Genomic DNA, 15779 nt, shown 5'->3' on the forward strand with positions numbered 1-15779 from the left:
TTGCTACCGCAATGCAGATTTTCTTCTCTGTTTCTCAACAGTCCATTTTTAGTATCTTTGTCCATCTTTGTTCTTAACGAATCATTCATATAATTTTTTGTCTGGTAAACCCTGATATAATATGAATGTAGATGTCAATGATTAAAATTGATTGTACATAAAAAGAAATTCTAAAATTCGTCATAGTATACAGTTGAAAATTTCGCTGCGCTAACCTTGACCCAGCAATTGAACGTCAAAAAAACTACCAAACAGTCAAACCGTGCTCACCGTACTGCGCCGCACCAATTCTGAATGCTTTCAATGCAATGCAATCATGGAGAACGGCCATATACGGTGAAATACGTTTGTATCAGATACAAAAACCACCCACTGTTGCAGATTGATCGAAAATTGGGAAATTTGTTCGAGGTTGTCACTTTGGCCACCCCGGCATCTTGGTAGGTGGTTGAATAAAGCTCTGAGGGAACAATATAAAAATGAATTGAAATGTAACTGAGGTAGTGTAGTTTCGTGCCGATTGGCAGATAGACAACTGGTCATCATGGTATCAGCTAAAGTGATTTTTCTTTTCGTCGTTGTGGCGTGTGCTGTGCTGGTAGTTGAAGCCAGACCCAACGGCAAGGAGGAAGACTGGAAGCATGGTGGTGGCAAGGAGCATCATTCCGAAGAACATTCTTCCCATGGGGAAAAGGGTGATAAAGGCCATAAACATGAGGAGGAGCATGAGGAAGGCAAGAAGGGACACCACGACAAGGAAGGTCACAAAAAGGAGTATCACGACGAGGCAGGACACAAGAAAAAGCATAACGATGAAGGTGGATATCACAAAGAGAGCAAGAAGGGAGAGAAGGGCGAAAAGGGTCATAAGTTCGAAGAAAGTGGAAGCTTCAAGAAGGGACATTCCACGAAGGGTCATCACGAAATTCACAAACTAGACGAGTTCAACAAAGAAAAGAAATTCTTCGATGAGGATCACGACGAGGGTTTCGATGAAAAATATGGAGACTTCAAAGAAGAACACGGATACCAGAAAGGAGGCCATGAGAAGAAGGGACACAAGAAGGGTGGACACCATGAAGACCACTACGGAAAGAAGGGCCAGAAAAAGAAGGGGTCTCACCACCATGATCACGTGGGGCATAAGGACGAACACGGACACGACGAGCACTGGAATCACAAGGAACACTTCGCTAAAAAAGGTGGAAAGGACCACCACAAAAAGTGGGGCCACAAAAAAGGCAGCCACTAATTAATAGTATCTTAGTTTATATACTCAGCTAATCAATAAAAAAGACGGCACTTCATAAACACTAAAACTGATGAATTCATTTACCATTATCGAAGTGAACAGTTTCATTCTTTCAACCAAACCATCCCTTGGCGTTGCATTTAGCATTCTGAAGCAGTCTTCTGAGCAACGTCCGACAGTTTTCCGGTTGGTCCGGTTGCTGCAATCCGTTCATCTGCTGGGATTGTGATTGGTATGGGGTTAAACGGGAAAGTTTTACGTTCTCGTACGAGCAACTTTGTTTTTTCTCCATCCCGCTTCAACTGCCAACAGCAAATGACCGTGACCGGATAGCTAGATAAGCAACTACTACTGCATGAATGAGATTCAAATTAATTAAATTTAACATTCGTGTTTGAGCTACCCTGACGAGCTGCTACATTTAAATAATTGGATCGAAACTGGTACCGGACCCAGCGTTACTCGATTCGGTTTGTGCTTGAACAATGGCTTGTCAGACGGAACATTTTATTATGGATATTTCGAACCGGAACAATGCCTATGCAGATGGGAGGGGGGAAAGAAATGCAACATGGAAATTCGATTGATGGTTGAAACCGAAACGTACAGTACCCGTTCGATCGAACGATGGGATTGCACTACCTTTTATAGTCACGGCGCATTCTAAGTTTCGGAAGGATATGGGTGATATGAGTACCGATCGAAATTGATCCAATTAGCAGAAATACAATAATCTGACAATCAGAGTGAGAATTTGAAGTCTTCTGAAACTTTGATTTGATGTAATATATCATGTATAAACGATTGTCCGTCTGTTAAATTCAATTATATTCAGATACTAAGACTGACAGTAGAGATATATTTCAGTTGAATATAACTTATTATACTTACCAATTATTGAACATGATATGTGTCAACGATCGTTCTTATGGTTGATAGTACTCCGCACAACTTTTTCCTTTCCCGTACAACCTAGTTGTATTGAATTGCATTCCAGTCCAAGAACGATTTATGATTGGAATTTCATACCATAATAGTTTGTGCGCTTCGTGACCGTGCGGTTAGCGACGTCAATCGTCTAAACGCATGGGCTATAGAAAGTGGGTTCGATTCCTGCCCCGGTAAAATGAAAACTTTACGTTATTCGAAAAATTCTTCACTGGTCCATTGTCTCATGCTAGGTGTTAAGCGTTGAGTCTTCACGACCTCTTCTAGTCGAAGACGGTAATTCTGTCTTTATTACACAACTATTGTTATATTCAACCGGTCGCACGGGGTCTAATTGTTTTCCATTGAATTCTATTTGTGTTGGACCTTGTTTTTAAGAGTTGTGTACATAGAAAATGGTATGTCAAACAACCGAGTTTTGTATATCGGCTATTTTTAGCAAAATTTTAACAATAACATCAACATTAATTTTTGAACTCACAGCAGGCTGCCGAAAAAGCGTTCAAAACAAGTATAATAACATAAAAAATAAGTTCGTACCTATAGTTATGTGACAAGCAATTTCTGGAGGAACTTCCGGAGGAATTCCTGGAGGAACTTCAGGAGGAATTCCTGGAGGAACTTCCGGAGGAATTCCTGGAGGAACTTACGGAGGAATTTCTGGAGGAACTCACGGCGGAATTCCTGGAGGAACTCCCGGAGGAATTCCTGGAGAAACTTCCAGAGGAATTCCTGGAAGAACTTCCGGAGAAATTCCTGGAGGAACTTCCGGAGAAATTCCTGGAGGAACTTCCGGACGATTTCATGGAGGAACTTTCCGTGGAATTCTTGGAGGAATTACCCGATGAATTCCTGGAGGAACTTTCTTATGACTTCCTGGAGGAACTTCCAGAGGAACTTCCCCTGGAGGAACTTCCGGAGGAACTTCCCCTGGAGGAACTTCCGGAGGAATTCCTGGAGGAACTTCCGGAGGAATTCCTGGAGGAACTTCCGGAGGAATTCCTGGAGGAACTTCGGAGGAATTCCTGGGGGAACTTCCGGAGGAATTCCTCCTGGAGGAACTTCCGGAGGAATTCCTCCAGGAATTTCCGCAGGAATTCCTAGAGGAACTTCCGGAGGAATTTCTGGAGGAACTTCCGCAGGAATTCCTGGAGGAACTTCCGGAGGAATTCCTGGAAGAACTTCCGGAGGAATTCCTGGAGGAACTTCCGGAAAAAATTTCTAGAGGAACTTAGGGAAATCAAAAAACACAACAAAAAACATTTTTAAAACAAATTTAAAATTATCAAAAACTCAAGAACATCAACCTTATACGTTCTACATGTAGCAGTACTCGTTTTATAAATATGAAAAAATCCATGATTTCACTTACGGGGGAAATATTTACAAAACAATTTAAAAAATGACTTGTCATAAGACGAGTTTATACAATCCCATTGAATTCCACCACTTAATTGTATCTTGACAGATACGTATTTCGACCTCAACAGTAAGGCCGTCTTCAGTGTCTCGTACTTGACTCAACAGTCGAGTCACGTACGAGACACTGGAGACCTACTGTTGAGGTCGAAATACGTATCTGTCAAGGTACAATTAAGTGGTAGAATTCAATGGGATTGTATAAACTCGTCTTATGACAAGTGAAGACATTCCACTAAACAGCTCAAAATAATTTTCTTAGCAAAATATGATCAATGTTCCCCCGGATTACGTTACTTGTTTTCCATCTCAATAATCGAACTCTAAATTCACGCATGGTGTATGAACTGAACTCCAACACGCCTTAAAACAACGACAGTCTACGACGACGAGGTATATTGAAAAAAAAGCAGGAAAATATGTCACAGGTTGAAAAAAATACTTTATCTAACTCGTAAAAAGTGCTGAGTCGTTGTTGTCCACATTTACTTGGGGAGGTGACAAAAATCATGGCTTATTCACCCATCCCCCACCGTGGAAATGTTGTCGCCAACGAAGCCCACCGAAATCGGCTTGGCGCGCGGTCTGTCCTGACCGGTGTGAGCCTGCTCGCAGCAAAGCGGAGGTTTTTACAAGACAGAACTTGCCCATATATCATAAACTCGTAATTTTATGCCTGTCCGTTGTTGTGTTGCTGTTGATTTTTTCCTCCTACTCCGAGTTCATGTTCGTATACTGCTGGGTGTAACATTCAACATCTGGACAGGACATTATTTTCTGCATTGAAATCGCGCTCAAACAAATTATGATCCCTCACGCCAGCAATCATGCCCCGAGGAGCGAAAGATTTTCACCGAAAGCGGCGCATTTCAACGGGTTGCCCAGGTAGCGCGGACTACAGGACCGTGAAAATGGTTGTTTTTAAGTTGAACAGTGGGACAGTTGACCAAAATATAGGTATTGCACTTCAGGATTTTAATTCCTTGGCTTGGCTGTCCGAAAGTAGATTTTAATTACAGTTCTTTTGAATGTCGCTCGACGAATTAGTTAGGGGAACAGACGGCTTTGACAGGTTTTGTTCTATTATTGGCAGGGGGTTTTTGTCGACCGAATTTTATGAAATTTGGCCACAATATTCTTTGATATGCAAAGAATGTTTGAGCCAAATTTGAGCATAATCAGTCATAAAAAACCCACATGACAATAATAGAACAAAACCTGCCAAAGCCGTCATTACCCCTATCTCCGAATACATGCGTTTCATATTGGGATATATTTTAATATTTTTTATTCAAAACAGGAATGGTTTTTCATTGCATCATTCATTTATTTCTGGCTATATTTTTACCAATTTTGCCAGAAAGTGTCGTATGTTCACAAATAGGAGAACAAAAACGAGAGAAAAACTCGGTAGGTGTAAGTGAACCAGAGGACAGAAAAAAGTGGAACACATGTTGTATCGCAATACTTCGCACTCTGTAGCAATTTCATAGAGCAACACACCAGCAGAGGAACGAAAAGGCGTTTATGGGGACATTCTGACGAAAAATAGCACTCGAATGGGAAGGTACCTACTGATGTGCTTCATTTTCCATTCTCACAGGAGTCCGGTGCCCGCGGAACAACGTTGGTATCCATTATACCGAGCGCACCAGGACGCGTTATCTTGGTGGAAAATAATTGCACCTCAGGTGTTCGCAATTAACTTTGATACTTGTTTACCATTTGTGGATACACGAAGCCGCGGCTAGCGAAGCTTGACAGCAACATAGCCTGATAAAAAGCAGGCCAGAAGGAAATTGACCTCAACGGTTGGCCAGCTGCAGTTGGGAGGGGAAAGGACAATGGTCTGGTCCGTAATATAGAACTCCGACAGTGAAATAAAATACTGTTGCTTACAGATCTTCGTGATCGAACCTAATGGAACGCAGTATGTAGTAGGGGAGGAGGTTCGGTTATGGGCACACCTACGTTTTTTTGCCTTTCTCGTATACTAAGTATACGGTAAAGGCTATATGATCGCTCCAAAAACAAACTTTTTATAGAAGGCCCGGAGACCCATAGTGTTATATACCAATCGACTCAGTTCGACGAATCGAGGTGATGTCTGTGTGTGTGTGTGTGTGTGTGTGTGTGTATGTGTGTGTGTATGTGTGTGTGTGTGCGCAAAACTACTCAACAAAATGTCACTCATTTTTCGGGCACTTATCCTCAACCGATTTGCTCGCAACAAGTTGCATTCGACGCAGAATCCTGTCCCATTGTTTCCTATTTGAAATTGGCCAGATCGGACTATGGGATCAAGAGTTATGGCCAAAATACAAAATCATACGAAAAAATCGCGTAAAAAATGTCACTCATTTTTCGGGCACTTATCCTCAACCGATTTGCTCGCAACAAGTTGCATTCGACGCAGAATCCTGTCCCATTGTTTCCTATTTGAAATTGGCCAAATCGGACTATGGGATCAAAAGTTATGGCCAAAACACAAAATCATACGAAAAAATCGTGTAAAAAATGTCACTCATTTTTCGGGCACTTATCCTCAACCGATTTGCTCGCAACAAGTTGCATTCGACGCAGAATCCTGTCCCATTATTTCCTATTTGAAATTGGCCAGATCGGACTGTGGGATCAAAAGTTATGGCCAAAACACAAAATCATACGAAAAAATCGTGTAAAAAATGTCACTCATTTGGCGGGCACTTATCCCGAACGATTTGCTCGCAACAAGTTGCATTCGACGCAGAATCCTGTCCCATTGTTTCCTATTTGAAATTGGCTAGATCGGACTATGGGATCGAGAGTTATGGCCAAAATACAAATTCATTTGAAAAAATCGCGTAAAAAATGTCACTCATTTTTCGGGCACTTATCCTCAACCGATTTGCTCGCAACAAGTTGCATTCGACGCAGAATCCTGTCCCATTGTTTCCTATTTGAAATTGGCCAGATCGGACTATGGGATCGAGAGTTAAGGCCAAAATACAAAATCATACAAAACAGTCGCGTAAAAAATGTAACTCATTTTTTGGGCACTTATCCTAAACCGATTTGCTCGCAACAAGTTGCATTCGACGCAGAATCCTGTCCCATTGTTTCCTATTTGAAATTGGCCAAATCGGACTATGGGATCAAAAGTTATGGCCAAAACACAAAATCATACGAAAAAATCGTGTAAAAAATGTCACTCATTTTTCGGGCACTTATCCTCAACCTATTTGCTCGCAACAAGTTGTATTCGACGCAGAATCCTGTCCTATTGTTTCCTATTTGAAATTGGCCAGATCGGACTATGGGATCGAGAGTTATGGCCAAAATACAAATTCATTTGAAAAATCGCGTAAAAAATGTCACTCATTTTTTTGGGCACTTATTTCCAACCGATTTGCTCGCAACAAGTTGCATTCGACGCAGAATCCTGTCCCATTGTTTTCTATTTGAAATTGGCCAAATCGGACTATGGGATCAAAAATTATGACCAAAATACAAAATCATACGAAAAAATCGTGTAAAAAATGTCACTCATTTTTCGGGCACTTATCCTCAACCGATTTGCTCGCAACAAGTTGCATTCGACGCAGAATCCTGTCCCATTATTTCCTATTTGAAATTGGCCCGATCGGACTGTGGGATCAAAAGTTATGGCCAAAACACAAAATCATACGAAAAAATCGTGTAAAAAATGTCACTCATTTTTCGGGCACTTATCCTCAACCGATTTGCTCGCAACAAGTTGCATTCGACGCAGAATCCTGTCCCATTGTTTCCTATTTGAAATTGGCTAGATCGGACTATGGGATCGAGAGTTATGGCCAAAATACAAATTCATTTGAAAAAATCGCGTAAAAAATGTCACTCATTTTTCGGGCACTTATCCTCAACCGATTTGCTCGCAACAAGTTGCATTCGACGCAGAATCCTGTCCCATTGTTTCCTATTTGAAATTGGCCAGATCGGACTATGGGATCGAGAGTTAAGGCCAAAATACAAAATCATACAAAACAGTCGCGTAAAAAATGTCACTCATTTTTCGGGCACTTATCCTCAACCGATTTGCTCGCAACAAGTTGCATTCGACGCAGAATCCTGTCCCATTGTTTCCTATTTGAAATTGGCCAAATCGGACTATGGGATCAAAAGTTATGGCCAAAACACAAAATCATACGAAAAAATCGTGTAAAAAATGTCGCTCATTTTTCGGGCACTTATCCTCAACCGATTTGCTCGCAACAAGTTGCATTCGACGCAGAATCCTGTCCCATTGTTTCCTATTTGAAATTGGCCAGATCGGACTATGGGATCGAGAGTTATGGCCAAAATACAAATTCATTTGAAAAAATCGTGTAAAAAATGTCACTCATTTTTCGGGCACTTATCCTCAACCGATTTGCTCGCAACAAGTTGCATTCGACGCAGAATCCTGTCCCATTATTTCCTATTTGAAATTGGCCCGATCGGACTGTGGGATCAAAAGTTATGGCCAAAACACAAAATCATACGAAAAAATCGTGTAAAAAATGTCACTCATTTTTCGGGCACTTATCCTCAACCGATTTGCTCGCAACAAGTTGCATTCGACGCAAAATCCTGCCCTATTGTTTCCTATTTGAAATTGGCCAGATCGGACTATGGGATCGAGAGTTATGGCCAAAATACAAATTCATTTGAAAAAATCGCGTAAAAAATGTCACTCATTTTTTGGGCACTTATCCTCAACCGATTTGCTCGCAACAAGTTGCATTCGACGCAGAATCCTGTCCCATTGTTTCCTATTTGAAATTGTCTGACCTCTGTCTTTCGTCTGAACTCCAGAATGATTTGGAGAACTTAGAACATCTGGTTTGGACATATCTAGATCGTAAATCATGCGCATGGCCTCTAAGGGCCTGTATGGGTTGTTATTGGCTTGATATCGAGCCCAGTAATCTTGGTAGATCAATTCGTCTGAACTCCAGAATGATTTGGAGAACTTAGAACATCCGGTTTGGACATATCTAGATCGTGAATCATGCACAAGGCCTCTAAGGGCCTGTATGGGTTGTTATTGGCTTGATATCGAGCCCAGTAATCTTGGTAGATCAATTCGTCTGAACTCCAGAATGATTTGGAGAACTTAGAACATCAGGTTTGGACATATCTAGATCGCAAATCATGCGCATGGCCTCTAAGGACCTATATGGATTGTTATTGGCTTCATATCGAGCCCAGTAATCTCGGTAGATCATTTCGTCTGAACTCCAGAATGATTTGGAGAACTTAGAACATAGGGTTTGGACATGTCTAGATCGTGAATCATGCATAAAGCCTCTAACGGCCTGTATTGGTTGTTGTTGGCTTCATATCGAGCCCAGTAATCTTGGTAGATCATTTTGTCTGAACTCCAGAGTGATTTGGAGAACTTAGAACATATGGTTTGGACATATCTAGATCGTGAATCATGCACAAGGCCTCTAACGGCCTGTATGGGTTGTTATTGGCTTGATATCGAGCCCAGTTGTCTTGGTAGATCAATTCGTCTGAACTCCAGAATGATTTGGAGAACTTATAACATCCGGTTTGGACATATCTAGATCGTGAATCATACACAAGGCCTCTAAGGGCCTGTATGGGTTGTTATTGGCTTGATATCGAGCCCAGTAATCTTGGTAGATCATTTCGTCTGAACTCCAGAATGATTTGGAGAACTTAGAACATCCGGTTTGGACATATCTAGATCGCAAATCATGCGCATGGCCTCTAAGGACCTATATGGATTGTTATTGGCTTCATATCGAGCCCAGTAATCTTGGTAGATCAATTCGTCTGAACTCCAGAATGATTTGGAGAACTTAGAACATCCGGTTTGGACATATCTAGATCGTGAATCATGCACAAGGCCTCTAAGGGCCTGTATGGGTTGTTATTGGCTTGATATCGAGCCCAGTAATCTTGGTAGATCATTTCGTCTGAACTCCAGAATGATTTGGAGAACTTAGAACATCAGGTTTGGACATATCTAGATCGCAAATCATGCGCATGGCCTCTAAGGAGCTATATGGATTGTTATTGGCTTCATATCGAGCCCAGTAATCTTGGTAGATCAATTCGTCTGAACTCCAGAATGATTTGGAGAACTTAGAACATCCGGTTTGGACATATCTAGATCGTGAATCATGCACAAGGCCTCTAAGGGCCTGTATGGGTTGTTATTGGCTTGATATCGAGCCCAGTAATCTTGGTAGATCATTTCGTCTGAACTCCAGAATGATTTGGAGAATTTAGAATATCGGGTTTGGACATATCTATCGCAAATCATGCGCATGGCCTCTGAGGACCTATATGGATTGTTATTGGCTTCATATCGAGCCCAGTAATCTTGGTAGATCAATTCGTCTGATCTCCAGAATGATTTGGAGAACTTAGAACATACGGTTTGGACATATCTAGATCGTGAATCACGCACAAGGCCTCTAAGGGCATGTATGGGCAACACGGATTGCTTTTGCTTTCGTACCAAACGTAATTGACCTGGTAGACCAAGGCTCTGAACTCCAGAATGGTTTGGAGTACCTAGAACATCTGTAGAAATATTTTCATTTATGAAATAGTATTGGGTACATTTCTGAAAAAAAACAGCAATAAAATCGTTCATTCGCGATATTCATGTGCAATTTTCGTCCATATAAAAGTGGCCAACTGACAATCCTTCCTCCGACGATTACAGGATGTAGGTGTGGCCGATCAACAATCTGAGGTCTGTTTCGGAAAATTTATGAGCAGACGATTATTTTGGTATATAAACATGTGAATTTGGCTTTGAAATGCCCGAGATATTGCCAAGTCAAATCCGGGTCAATATGACCCGAACACCGTAAGTGTGAGTTTTTTTGAGCACTGTAGGAAGGTTAAATATTATATCAAGTTCCATTGTTATTACTTTCATCACCTTCTAGAAAACCAAAAATGTTTGAAGAAGCCATTTCTGGAAAAACAAATTATTATTTGGATCACTGTATCATCATCGGAAAATAGTAAAAGAGTAGAAAATTAAATTACCTCACAACTTTCCCTTAAAGCTACAAATGTCCATTCTTGATTAAATTCATTTGTTTTAAGATAATTCGAGCTATTTACTTATGATGTATGTCTCACTACTCCTACAAACGGATTTGAAATTCTACCGTACGGGGAACCAATTTTTGGAATTGTGAAATTTGCGGTGGATAACTGTTAGAATAATATGTCAAGGCAATAACCAGCTACAACTAAACTAAAATCGAAATAAACACGTTTTAGGCAATAAAAATTATTAAAACACAATTTCTTCAATTTCATATTTTAATTTTTAGAATTTTGTTTTTCTAGTTTTTAATTCAATAAAATAATTTTTGGAATCTGTTCATCTTTTTTTTGATTTTCAACATATTTAGAGTTTAAAATTTCCCATTCAATGCTGAGTTATTGCATTCAAAATAGAATTCAAATTTACCTCATTTGCAATAAGAAAATTATTTTGAGCTTTTAGTGGAATGTCTTCACTTGTCATAAGACGAGTTTATACCATCCCATTGAATTCCACCACTTAATTGTATCTTGACAGATACGTATTTCGACCTCAACAGTAAGGCCGTCTTCAGTGTCTCGTACTTGACTCGACTTAAGTGGTGGAATTCAATGGGATGGTATAAACTCGTCTTATGACAAGTGATTTTCAATATTTTTGCCTTTCTCGTATACTAAGTATACGGTAAAGGCTATATGATCGCTCCAAAAACAAACTTTTTATAGAAGGCCCGGAGACCCATAGTGTTATATACCAATCGACTCAGTTCGACGAATCGAGGTGATGTCTGTGTGTGTGTGTGTGTGTGTGTGTGTGTGTGTGTGTGTGTGTGTGTGTGTGTGTGTGTGTGTGTGTGTGTGTGTGTGTGTGTGTGTGTGTGTGTGCGCAAAACTACTCAACAAAATGTCACTCATTTTTCGGGCACTTATCCTCAACCGATTTGCTCGCAACAAGTTGCATTCGACGCAGAATCCTGTCCCATTGTTTCCTATTTGAAATTGGCCAGATCGGACTATGGGATCGAGAGTTATGGCCAAAATACAAAATCATACGAAAAAATCGCGTAAAAATGTCACTCATTTTTCGGGCACTTATCCTCAACCGATTTGCTCGCAACAAGTTGCATTCGACGCAGAATCCTGTCCCATTGTTTCCTATTTGAAATTGGCCAAATCGGACTATGGGATCAAAAGTTATGGCCAAAACACAAAATCATACACAAAAAATCGTGTAAACAATGTCACTCATTTTTCGGGCACTTATCCTCAACCTATTTGCTCGCAACAAGTTGCATTCGACGCAGAATCCTGTCCCATTATTTCCTATTTGAAATTGGCCCGATCGGACTGTGGGATCAAAAGTTATGGCCAAAACACAAAATCATACGAAAAAATCGTGTAAAAAATGTCACTCATTTTTCGGGCACTTATCCTCAACCGATTTGCTCGCAACAAGTTGCATTCGACGCAGAATCCTGTCCCATTGTTTCCTATTTGAAATTGGCCAGATCGGACTATGGGATCGAGAGTTATGGCCAAAATACAAATTCATATGAAAAAATCGCGTAAAAATGTCACTCATTTTTCGGGCACTTATCCTCAACCGATTTGCTCGCAACAAGTTGCATTCGACGCAGAATCCTGTCCTATTGTTTCCTATTTGAAATTGGCCAGATCGGACTATGGGATCGAGAGTTATGGCCAAAATACAAATTCATATGAAAAAATCGCGTAAAAAATGTCACTCATTTTCGGGCACTTATCCTCAACCGATTTGCTCGCAACAAGTTGCATTCGACGCAGAATCCTGTCCCATTATTTCCTATTTGAAATTGGCCAGATGGGACTATGGGATCGAAAGTTATGGCCAAAATACGAAATCATACGAAAAAATCGTGTAAAAATGTCACTCATTTTCGGGCACTTATCCTCAACCGATTTGCTCGCAACAAATTGCATTCGACGCAGAATCCTGTCCCATTATTTCCTATTTGAAATTGGCCCGATCGGACTATGGGATCAAAAGTTATGGCCAAAACACAAAATCATACGAAAAAATCGTGTAAAAAATGTCACTCATTTTTCGGGCACTTATCCTCAACCGATTTGCTCGCAACAAGTTGCATTCGACGCAGAATCCTATCCCATTGTTTCCTATTTGAAATTGGCCAGATCGGACTATGGGATCGAGAGTTATGGCCAAAATACAAATTCATTTGAAAAACCCGCGTAAAACATGTCACTCATTTTTCGGGCACTTATCCTCAACCGATTTGCTCGCAACAAGTTGCATTCGACGCAGAATCCTGTCCCATTGTTTCCTATTTGAAATTAGCCAGATCGGACTATGGGATCGAGAGTTAAGGCCAAAATACAAAATCATACGAAAAAATCGTGTAAAAAATGTCACTCATTTTTCGGGCACTTATCCTCAACCGATTTGCTCGCAACAAGTTGCATTCGACGCAGAATCCTGTCCCATTGTTTCCTATTTGAAATTGGCCAAATCGGACTATGGGATCAAAAGTTATGGCCAAAACACGAAATCATACGAAAAAATCGTGTAAAAAATGTCACTCATTTTTCGGGCACTTATCCTCAACCGATTTGCTCGCAACAAGTTGCATTCGACGCAGAATCCTGTCCCATTGTTTCCTATTTGAAATTGGCCAGATCGGACTATGGGATCGAGAGTTATGGCCAAAATACAAATTCATTTGAAAAAATCGCGTAAAAAATGTCACTCATTTTTCGGGCACTTATCCTCAACCGATTTGCTCGCAACAAGTTGCATTCGACGCAGAATCCTGTCCCATTGTTTTTTATTTGAAATTGGCCAGATCGGACTATGGGATCGAAAGTTATGGCCAAAATACAAATTCATACAAAAAAATCGCGTAAAAAATGTCACTCATTTTCGGACACTTATCCTCAACCGATTCGCTCGCAACAAGTTGCATTCGACGCAGAATCCTGTCCCATTATTTTCTATTTGAAATTGGCCAGATCGGACTATGGAATCGAGAGTTATGGCCAAAATACAAATTCATACGAAAATATTGCGTAAGAAATGTCACTCATTTTTCAGGCACTTATTCTCAACCGATTTGCTCGCAACAAATTGCATTCGACGCAAAATCCTTTTCCATTGTTTCCTATTGAAAATTGGACAGGTCGGACTATGAGATTGGAAGTTATGACCAAAATACCTGTTTTCATAAAAATCACAAAAAATGTCACCTATTTTTCGGACACCTAACCTTAATCGATTTACACGAAACAAGTTGCATTCGACGCAGAATCCTGTCCCATTGTTTCCTATTGAAAATTGGCTAGATCGGACTATGGGATCGGAAGTTATGGCCGAAACGCCATTTTAGCCTTTTTATACGAAAAGGCTGTATGTTCGCTCCAAAAACCAAACTTTTACAGAAGGCCTGGAGACCCATAGTGTTATATACCAATCGATTCAGCTCGACGAACTGAGATGATGTCTCTGTCTCTCCCACTTCATACGGGAGTTTGGCAGAAAGACGGTCATGAGATTTATATCATAACAAATATTGCCCTCCGCTCGCGTGATGGGAATGACATTTTCGTTTTCTTTTTGTGTAGTCGGAGCTTCAGTTCAACTAACATCCAAAAGTGATATCCTTAAAATATACTGGGTGAAATAAAACAGGGTTATGTACGTCAAAAGATTGGAAAAGGAACCAAAAATGTCGAAATTCTTATTAGCATATTGTAGATCAAGCTGAAAACCGAACCTAGGTCCCGCGAAATCGCATTTTCTCGCATTTCCGGATGTTGCAACTGCATCGCGAGTAGTGCGCAACTGTGCCATAGTCGGGCACCACTCGCGATGCAGTTGCGACATCCGGAAATGGGACAAAATATGATTTTCGGTTTTCAACTGGATCTACAATATCTTGCCATAAATAATCTGATTTTCATAGAACGGACAAAGAAATTTGTCTTTTTACTCCTAGCCACTAGCTCATCTTTTTCAAGCACACATTTTACGAAGGTCGAGAAAGGCACCATCACCGCTAGGTGGATTAATCTGGGTTTTGTTAAAGAGAACAGATACTGTCATTCTGACAACCGTTATTAGCTTGCTATTGCAATATGATATTTTGTGCTCAACATCGAACCGAAAATCTCAACTTTGAACTAGGATGCATATTTATACAGTAAATTTAATCTATTTTGAGGCTCAATGACGATTGCCATTAAAATTTAAGCGCGAAATTTTTCTTCTTCATTTTCCAAAAAGGCTGCGAAATTCGGTTGTGGGTACCTTTAATGGTTCGTTATGGGCACCCTTATGTTATTGACAAAACATTCAATATCGTTTTAGTTGGTGTATTATAAGTTAGGTGTATTTCAAATGACGTTTTTATGCATTTTTTATAATTATTCAGAAATATTATTCATTTATTTATTCAGACTAAGGCCGAAGTGGCCTGTGCGGTATATAAGAGTCTTCTCCATTCGGCTCGGTCCATGGCTACACGTCGCCAACCACGCAGTCTACGAAGGGTCCGCAAGTCATCTTCCACCTGATCGATCCACCTTGCCCGCTGCGCACTACGCCTTCTTGTGCCCGTCGGATCGTTGTCGAGAACCATTTTCACCGGGTTACTGTCCGATATTCTGGCTACGTGCCCGGCCCACCGCAGTCGTTCGATTTTCGCGGTGTGGACGATGGATGGTTCTCCCAACAACTGATGCAACTCGTGGTTCATTCGCCTCCTCCACGTACCGTCCGCCATCTGCACCCCATCTGCACTCCCGGCGAAGCCAAATAGCTGGACGGACTTATTGAAAATTGTACCACTCGTGTTAATCCTTGCTCTTCGTATTACCCCTTTCAAAGCGATGTTGAATAGCAGACACGAAAGACCATCACCTTGCCGTAACCCTCTGCGGGTTTCGAAGGGACTCGAGAATGCCCCTTAAACCCGAACTACGCACATCACCCGATCCATCGTCGCTTTGATCAACCGTGTCAGTTTATCCGGAAATCCGTGTTCGTGCATTAGCTGCCTTATTTAAAAATAATTGAGTTTAATTCATATTTTTGTTCTATGAGTATGTCTAGTTATTATATCCA

The 15779-nt window shown here is 40.8% G+C and overlaps 1 protein-coding gene across 1 annotated transcript; it reads left to right on the forward strand.

Annotated features, from left to right (window-relative positions):
• The first annotated feature begins 265 nt into the window (after positions 1-265).
• On the forward strand, positions 266-1319 carry LOC134217387 (putative eggshell protein). The gene has a single exon (XM_062696131.1). The coding sequence runs from the start codon at positions 545-547 to the stop codon at positions 1250-1252; it is 708 nt and encodes a 235-aa protein (XP_062552115.1). The 5' UTR covers positions 266-544; the 3' UTR covers positions 1253-1319.
• Positions 1320-15779: the final 14460 nt, after the last annotated feature.

Source organism: Armigeres subalbatus, chromosome 2 (genome assembly GCF_024139115.2).
Source record: "Armigeres subalbatus isolate Guangzhou_Male chromosome 2, GZ_Asu_2, whole genome shotgun sequence".
In the NCBI taxonomy this organism is placed as follows: Eukaryota; Metazoa; Arthropoda; class Insecta; order Diptera; family Culicidae; genus Armigeres; species Armigeres subalbatus.